This window comes from Alosa sapidissima, chromosome 3 (assembly GCF_018492685.1).
Source record: "Alosa sapidissima isolate fAloSap1 chromosome 3, fAloSap1.pri, whole genome shotgun sequence".
Classification (NCBI taxonomy): Eukaryota; Metazoa; Chordata; class Actinopteri; order Clupeiformes; family Clupeidae; genus Alosa; species Alosa sapidissima.
In genome coordinates, this window is record NC_055959.1 from 8,925,081 (window position 1) to 8,933,708 (window position 8,628).

General features: G+C 51.5%; 1 protein-coding gene across 7 annotated transcripts in view; it reads left to right on the forward strand.

The window, feature by feature from the left end:
• Positions 1–8,560, forward strand: part of caskin1 (CASK interacting protein 1) — a 97,708-nt gene extending 89,148 nt beyond the window's left edge. For all 7 annotated transcript variants that reach the window (XM_042086471.1, XM_042086474.1, XM_042086473.1 and 4 more), the window contains 6 exons: positions 264–365; positions 565–703; positions 1,043–2,382; positions 2,738–3,524; positions 3,756–4,335; positions 4,651–8,560. In XM_042086471.1, coding sequence (XP_041942405.1) covers positions 264–365; positions 565–703; positions 1,043–2,382; positions 2,738–3,524; positions 3,756–4,335; positions 4,651–4,747 — 3,045 coding nt within the window. In that variant the 3' untranslated portion in view covers positions 4,748–8,560. The remainder of the gene's footprint in view (positions 1–263; positions 366–564; positions 704–1,042; positions 2,383–2,737; positions 3,525–3,755; positions 4,336–4,650) is intronic.
• Positions 8,561–8,628: the final 68 nt, after the last annotated feature.

Genomic DNA, 8,628 nt, shown 5'->3' on the forward strand with positions numbered 1-8,628 from the left:
TTTCAGAGAGCACAGAAACCCAGTCTTTATGTGTGTGTGTGTGTGTGTGTCTGTCTGTCTGTGTGTCTGTCTGTATTTAAGTGTGTGTCTCTGTACAGTATGTGTGCATATGCAACTATTTTTACCAAATGTGTATTCATGTGTGTCTGTGTCTTGTCCATATATTAGTGTCTGTGCACATATGACGGTGTGTGTATTGAAGTGTCTCTGATGAGGGGAATGATATCGGTGGTGTGTGTGTGTGTGGTGTGTGTTTGCTCCAGGATCTAACGGCCATTGGTGTGACCAAGCCAGGTCACCGCAAGAAGATGACCTCTGAGATCAACAAGCTCAGTATAACGGAGTGGCTCCCCGAGCAAAAACCTGTGAGTGGGAGACCGCTACTCTCTCTTCATCTCTCTCTCTGGAAGAGTGGAAGATTACTACTTTTTTCTCCATTTGTTTCACAATCTCTCTCTCTCTCTCTCTCTCTCTCTCTATCTCACATTCATGTACTTACTCACATGCAAGCACCCATGCATATCATGGCCACTCTAAACCCTGTCTGTGGGTGTTTACTTCTAGGCCAATCTGGCAGAGTGGCTATCTATGATTGGACTGAGTCAGTACTACCAGGTCCTGGTCCAGAACGGTTATGAGAACATTGAATTCATCACCGACATCACGTGGGAAGACCTGCAGGAGATTGGGATCACCAAGCTAGGTAGGAATGGCTTAGAAAATGCTGCCTACATTAATTAATGAGTTATTAATCATGCATTATGTATTTAATGTGGCAGAGTGATTAATTTCAGGGCAGTCTGGAATGTTTCAATTCGTTGCCTGAGTAAGTTTCTTAATGAGGCTGGTGCCATTGCTTCTGTAATTGCTTTGTTTTGAAATGCACTGTTTCTGGGTTTGTGATGTTTTTTTGCTTCTAAGTTTCTCATGGATTACCCTTCATTTTGACATGCACACAAACTCTCATACACACACACAAACACACACACACACACACATCACACCCACACACGCACACACACAACCACCCTCACACACACAGGCCATCAAAAGAAGCTGATGCTGGCCGTGAAGAAACTGGCTGAGTTGCAGAAGGCCACCGAGGGTCGCGGCTCCCCGCGCAAGAAGCACCCTCCCACGCAGGAAGTGATGTCGATCGAGAGCCCGTCCTACGAAGGCGGGGAGTGCATGTCGCCCAAGATGAGCACCTTCCAGGACAGCGAGCTGAGCGGGGAGCTGCAGGCGGCCCTCAGCCGACCCCCCGCCGAACGTGAGCCCAAGCCGGGGCCGCCCGAGGCCCGCCCCAACAGCAGCGGTGCCCACCCACACCCAGCAGCTGCCCAGCGGTCCCGCAGCGTCCAGGAGAACAGTCTGGGCAAGAGCCGGGACAGCGAGGAGCCCTCGCACCCCGGGCCGCCCAGGAAAGAGGCCCGCACCATGAGGCAGAGTAGCCAGCCGGCTGGACAGAGGGGGAGCGTGTCGTCGTCGTCGTCGTCGTCTGTGCAGGGTAAGCAGCCGCGGTCGTATCCGCAGGGGGCAGGGCCCCCCTACACCCCGCCGCAGACGCCCAAGACCAAGGGCTCGGCCCAGCAGGCCGCGGGCTCGCCAGCCAAGTCCAAACCTGGTCCGCACCTCCTCTCGCAGGGCGACCGGCCCATGTCGCCGCGCTCCCTCCCCCAGTCGCCCACCCACAGGGTCAGCGGTCACCCGCCGCCAGCCCACTCGGGGCCCCCTCCCCCTGCGGTGGCCGTCACCTCTGCACCGGAGCCCACGGAGGTCCTCCCACCACCGGCCCCTCAGCAGTCCGCGCCGAACGTGGCCGTGCCACTCCTCTGCCTGCCACCAGATGGCGACGGCGAGCCTGCCGAGCAGGACGAGCAGGGCCTGCCCAAGAAGCGCGCGCACAGCCTGAACCGATACGCCGCGTCCGACAGCGAGCAGGAGCGGGACGAGCTCGGCGTACCTGCTGGCGGCGGCGGCGGTGGTAATGGCGGCGGAGGGGGAAAGTACGCCACAGTGCAGAACCGCGTGGGCCGCAGCAACTCCATGCGCGGGCAGGCCGACAAGAACGTCAACCGCAGCCAGTCGTTCGCGCTGCGGCCCAAGAAGAAGGGCCCTCCCCCGCCGCCGCCCAAGCGCTCCAGCTCGGCCATCTCCAGCTCTAGCAGCAACCTCACCGAGGTGCCCGTCGAGCCCTGCAGCAGCGGCCCGCTCCTGGAGGTCAACTACCACCCGCAGCGGCGCGCCAGCGACCTGGGGGGCACCGTGGACACGGGCAGCGCTGGCAGCGTCCGGAGCATCGCCGCCATGCTGGAGATGTCGTCCATCGGCGGAGGAGCCAAGGGCCGGGCCCTGCAGAAAGCACCGCCACACTACCTACAGGTAAACCAGCCAAGAGGCTGAGGAATGCATCAAATAATGTGCTTCTAAAATGAGTCCCTTTAATTCATAAACAGATCCTTTGATAGAAGTCGCCATCTGTAAGTGAACATATCCACACAAGAATGCATATCAATATTTCCAATACATCAATATACAATATTCATTCAATACAGATGTGCAAAACAATGGCCATTACCTGTTCTATGTCAGATAAACAGGTTGCCAGGAGTAACCTTAGCAAGGATCACCTTATGTAGAACGACACAGCTATAAAGGCAGATATAAAAATGACTTTCTCCGACTGATTAGGTGTTAGACGTCACTGAAGTCTATATCTTACCTTTTGCCTTTTCAGGTGGGCAAGCAGCATGATGCGATTGGTCTGGATGGTGAGGTAGTAAACCGCCGCAGGACCATCAGTGGACCAGTCACTGACCTGGTGGCAGCCGCCAGGTGCCAGCGGGAGGCCAGCCTGGCACTGGGACCGGGACCAGGACCCGTGGCAACGACCTCTGACCCCAGACCAGGCCCTGAGGCCCAACCGGGTTCCGGCGGTAGCTCCGCTGAGAACCTGCCCTTCGCTGAGGAAGGCACGCTGACCATCAAGCAGCGTCCGAGGCAGGGGAAAGGCGAGGGTGACGGAGAGGAGATGCCCGACAGCGTTTACTCCCTGCCCCAGGCGGAGCTGTCGCGCGTGGACGCCACCGCCACCCTCAAGAGGCGCGTGCGGAGCAAGCAGCAGCAGCACGCCAACGGTGCCAAGTTCCACCTGACCGAGTCCAACACGGTCAAGCGCCGGCCCAAGAGCAGAGACAAGGACGCCGAGGACATGCAGAACGGACAGATGCCCATGGTGTACCAGAACGGCACCGGCACCATCAAAAGGCGACCGCCGTCCGAGTCTGGTGAACCACAACAGCAGCAGCAGCAGCAACAGCCAAGACCACAGGACAGTACCGATGGGGCTCCTCCGAGGAGAGGCAGTGCTGACCTGGGTGGTCAGGGTGCCGAGACCCCACGCAAGGTCAAGCCTCCGGTGTCCCCCAAGCCAGTGCTCGCCCAGCATATGAAGAAGCAGGGGGTAGTAGTGTCCACCTCAAAGAAAGCCCCCTTCCCTGGACCCGGGGGACCAGCTAGTCCAGGTAACGTCACACACACAGAGTTGGCTTCATGCTTGGTTTGTTTTTGGTGAATCATGAAATGTCATTTAAGATTCTCATACAATGACAGATGAGGTATTGTTTTGTTTTTGTTGACGTGCGAATTCAGTGTTATATATTTTACTGTCTTGCTCTCATGTGCATCTCTCCGTCTTGTTTTCTCACTGTCCCTCTTTCCATTCCCTCCATCTCTCTCACCTGACCTTCACCTAGTCGAGGGAAAGAAAATACCTCCTCCAGTTTCGCCCAAACCTGCTCCGCCGCCGACCGCCCCAAAGCCGAAGAATGTCCTCCCGTCGATGAACGCCAGCCCCGGCACTCCCACGCCCTCCCCGGCCAAGCAGCTGGTGCCGGCGGCGTCAACACCCAAGATCTCGGGCACCTCCCCCACCCCCGTTCCTGCCATCCCCGCACCGACGCCCTCCAAAACCTCCAGCCCCCCCGCCCAAAGCCCGCAGACGCCCCAAACGCCACAGACCCCGCAGACGCCTCAGACGCCCCAGACCCCCCAGACCCCCGGCCCGTCACCCAGTCCCCTGCCCACGCCCCCGCCCGTCAAGCCTCCGCGCTCCTCCATCAGCGGAGTGTCCATGGACGCGGCGGCCAGCGGAGGGCCCAACACACCCGGGCCGGGGGCTGCAGCGAGTCCCGGAGCAGCGGCCAGTCCCGGGACGCTGGGACCCGCGGCGGTGGTGCCCGAGGCCGTGCATCAGAAGCTGGAGGAGACCAGCGCGTCTCTGGCCGCAGCGCTGCAGGCTGTGGAGGAGAAGATCAAAGAGGAAGGGCACAAAGAGTGAGTCGTGCGCCGCACCGGGCCAGACCCAAACAACCACAGCCAGAGTAGATTAGGCTCGATTTCATTTCAGTTTGAGTTACAGTAGGATTGTTATACTTTACCAGAGTTAATGTTACCTGTGAAAAAAAGGCACACCATAACTTCACACCATAACTATGAAGATAACTAATTTAACAATATTAGTATTGTTATGTGTGGACGTTGTCATTCATATTATCGTTATTTTTATCGTTCTTGTTGCGAATGTGCCTTTACCTGTAAGTGAATGCCACTTCCATGCCACCCTAACGGTGTCCTATGTCTTGTGTGCAGCTCGGTGGTGGAGCAGAAGAGCACAGGGAGCATCCTGGACGACATCGGCAGCATGTTCGACGACCTGGCTGACCAGCTGGACGCCATGCTGGAGTAGACAGAGCACAGACGGGCGTCGCCGCGGCAACACCTCAGGACCCCAGAAGGGCACAAGGGCACAATGACGACCAACCGACTCCCACGACCCCCCACCCCCCCCCTCTCCACCCGGACCCCAAACCCTGCACTCAACCAGTCATAATGACCAACCAACTCCTACCCTCCCAAAACCCTCTTCCTCCGGCCCCTAAACACCACCCCCAACCACCTCTCCTCTCCTCTCCTCCCTGTCAGACTGCACAACTCCCTGATGAAGTACCTCAGGACTGCAGGGCTAGATCACGGCTCCTCGAGAGACGTTGAGAGTTCGTCACGTCAAAAGGAGCGGGACCGGCGAAGCAGGGCCGGCAAAGCCTCACCACCACAGTGGCATAAACAAAAAAAAAAAAAAAAAAAAAAAAGGACTGTCCGTCTGTCCACTTGGTTTGGGTTATTTTCTTTTTGTACAAGTCAGAGTCCCTTAAATATTTCAAGCTATTGTGAGAGATAACTAGCAAAAACAATACAAAACAATATGAAATGATGACATTGATAAATGATTAAAAAAAATATGGTATGTGTACATTGTAAGCATGAGGAAAGTTTATATCTAAAAGAAAATCTCATAGTGAGAGTCATGCATTAGTACAGTAATATATATATAAATATATAAATATATATAAAACATTTTTACGTTTTTAATTTAATGTTCAATGTTCCAAGTGTTATCATGTTTTAAAAATATGGACCTTTCATGACAGATACAAAGAAGAAAATACATAGATATATATAAATATATATATATATAACCAAACAGGACAAAATATAATCAGTCCCTTGATGTATTGAGGCACTAGTGTTGCCTTGCTGAAGAGTGTTGTCTGCTATGTTGACTCTGCTATGACATCATTGCAGTGGCAGTGTACCCTGCTTCATGTTCTTGCTTTGGGCCCCTATTTTGAACTGCGTGTCCAGTTCTCAGTCACCGTTCCCGCTGTGCAGATCCACGAATCCGTTGCGTTCTCAAGCACAGGCCCCCCTTCCACCTCCCTCTCACCCACCTATCTACAACCGTCCTTCAGCCCCCAAATCTGTAACCCTGCCCCCCCCCCCCACTCCCCACCCTCTCCACCTCCTGCTCCGCCCGATTTCCCTGTCCTGGCCAGTGTCCTGTGTGCCTTAAAGTGACAGGTGACCTTAGCGCTGCTAACAAGACCACATACACACACACACACACACACACACACACACTCATGTCCAAGATAGAGCAAATCACACACGACGTGGTTCCTTTTTGACCTGTGTCTGATGCATGAACAGAGAGCATGCACCTGGATTCAGACTCGGGCGTTATGCCTCATCCATCCTCTCTTTGTGAAATGGAGAGTGCATAGAAGGAAGTGTGTCGAAGTGCTGTGTGTAGGGGTCGGGGTTCTCATGGAAAAGCACAAAGAAAAAAAGATGGCCTCCTCTCCGGAACGGCTCTCTGTACGGTTGGTGGAGGTGGAAGGTTCGAGGGACAAGTGCAAGTGGCTAGCTGACTTTCGGTGTGACGGCGGTTGGCTGAGAATGTTAGTGGACAGATGGCCTCTTTTTATTAACCTTTTGGTTTCCTGACGTATAGGCCAGTGAGCGCGTGTGTATGGATGTTGTGTAGCTCCTTATTCCCTGGCTGGCTGTGGTGTGGTGTGGTGTGGTGTAGTCTAGAGTGGCGTGGGGCAGTGTGATGCCTCATCTGTGGTCATCCTCTGTGGACCCCATCCTGAGGCTCTGGAGCTTGTTAGACAGCCTCAGGAGCCAGGAGTGCCGTTTGGAGGCAGTGACTGTTTTCACTGGAATGGCCGGCTGTGACGGGTCAATCCTTCATGTAGCTCTCTGAAGTGTCTGGATGGCTGCTGCTGCTCCAGCTCATTATGGCCCAAACCACTGCTCTGCTTCTCTGTCTGTCTCTCTCTCTCTATCTCTCTCTGCCTGTCCCTCATGCTCGCTTTCTTTCTATCTGTATTTTCCTATTTATAAGAAAGGCCATCAGTCAAGGCTGCAGTAGCAGCAGTTTTCAATTTGAGATGGACCGCGGGTGAGAGTCTGCGAGAGCGCCTGGGAGCATGCTGAGAGCAGACGGACAGCAGTGTGATGGATCACTTGATGTCTGAGCAGCATCAGACTAACGGACAGCAGTGTGATGGATCACTTGATGTCTGAGCAGCATCAGACTAAGCACTCTTGAGTTGCTGGGTCTCTTTTTTTTCCCCTTCTCTTCTCTCCTGCCTCTTTCTTCCCTTCTTTTTTCAGGTGAGCTTGTGAACCATTTCCTTTCGTTACCTGAGTGACAAAATCAACAGATCTGTCTCTTTCTTAGTCTCTCTCTCTCTCTCTCTCTTCTGCCCTCCTTCACCTCAACACTTTTTCATAGTCTCTGAATGTCATTATCTCATCGTCAGCAGAGCACTCAAACGGCCTCATTATTTTGCTAACCATCTCTGATGTTGCCATGACAATCACTGAGCTCATTATTTTAATTGCCATTGCCACAGTATCCAAGAGATGTTCCTACGGCGATCAGTGTGTGACTAGAATAAGGAACAGGACCCCAGAGGGAAGGAGACAAGCCAAACATTTCCAAATCATGAAAAATAAATAAGTGAAAACAAACCCACCACATAGGAAAATTCCAGAGGTCTGCTCCATGGCTCAGCATTCTTGCAATAGTTCCAGAAATGCTTTTTTTTTCTAGTTAGCTAGGCTGAGAGAATGTTTGTGATATGTTAAGTTATGTAAACATAAATTATATATTAATAATTAAAAAAGAAAGTATTTAATAATTATGTGCAGCAACCTGAAGGCTTTTAGAGTGCAGATATTTGGGGGAAATGAACTAAATGAATTTTACTGTCAGATTTTCCCTGTGTTCTAAGGTAAATACATTGTACAAGAAAACACTTTTATATTTTTTTTCCTTTTTTTCTTGTTTTATTTGTGGTCAAATGTTCACGTAGTTTCATGATAAGTTGTATATTATGCAATGTTACGTTTTGAGAACATGTACGTGCCTTGCTTTGTGTTTTCATTTGTGCTCATTCCAATGGTCGTCTCATAAGGAGTCCATTAATAATGTACATACGTGCGTGTATACTAGGGCAAGGAACTGTTTTGGACATTTCTGGTCAGCTCGTTGGCCGCTTTTCCCACACGTGGGTCGACTAACCCTAGGTCTACGCTTGAGAGAAGGGCGTGAGAGCCTGGAAAGCCAGCTCTCCACTCATTACGGTTTGAGGTCTAAACATGAAATGGACTTTGCCTTTATTTTTTCTTGTTCATCCAACCATTACTGCTCTTCTGTCTTCAATTTTCCTGTGTATATATATATAGATGGATGTTTGTCACTGTGGACCCTCATCCCCCTTTTTTAAGAAAAAAAAAAACAATGTGTCTGTTCATTCATTCCTCAGTTTCAGTCAATTTCTTATTGTCTTATTTTTGTTTGTTTGTTTGCTCGTTCCCTTGGAGACAACCTCTAAGGGATGGAAAACATAATGAGAAAAAAAAGAATGGAAACGTTGAAAATCGTGAAAACAATGGTCAAAACTTGTTGTGGTGAGAGATATTGTTTGGTTAGTGAAAATAAAAAATAAAGCTGTTTCAATTTATCCTGTTTGCAGAGATGTACAACAAAAAAAGATTTTTTTCTGCACTGCTCCTGTGTGCGGGCCGTTTGTGTTGACGTTCTGCCATTGACTTGTATGATCCCTACTGTGGCTGGCAATGGGAACAGTGGTGTGCTTGCAGTGACTGCATCAACGACCATCTGCTCTAAATAAATGTTATTTACAAACCCTTTGCTTGCTGTTTCTTTCCTCAGAGTTAATTTAAGAGGAAGTAGGCGGTGTTGTATTTAATTAT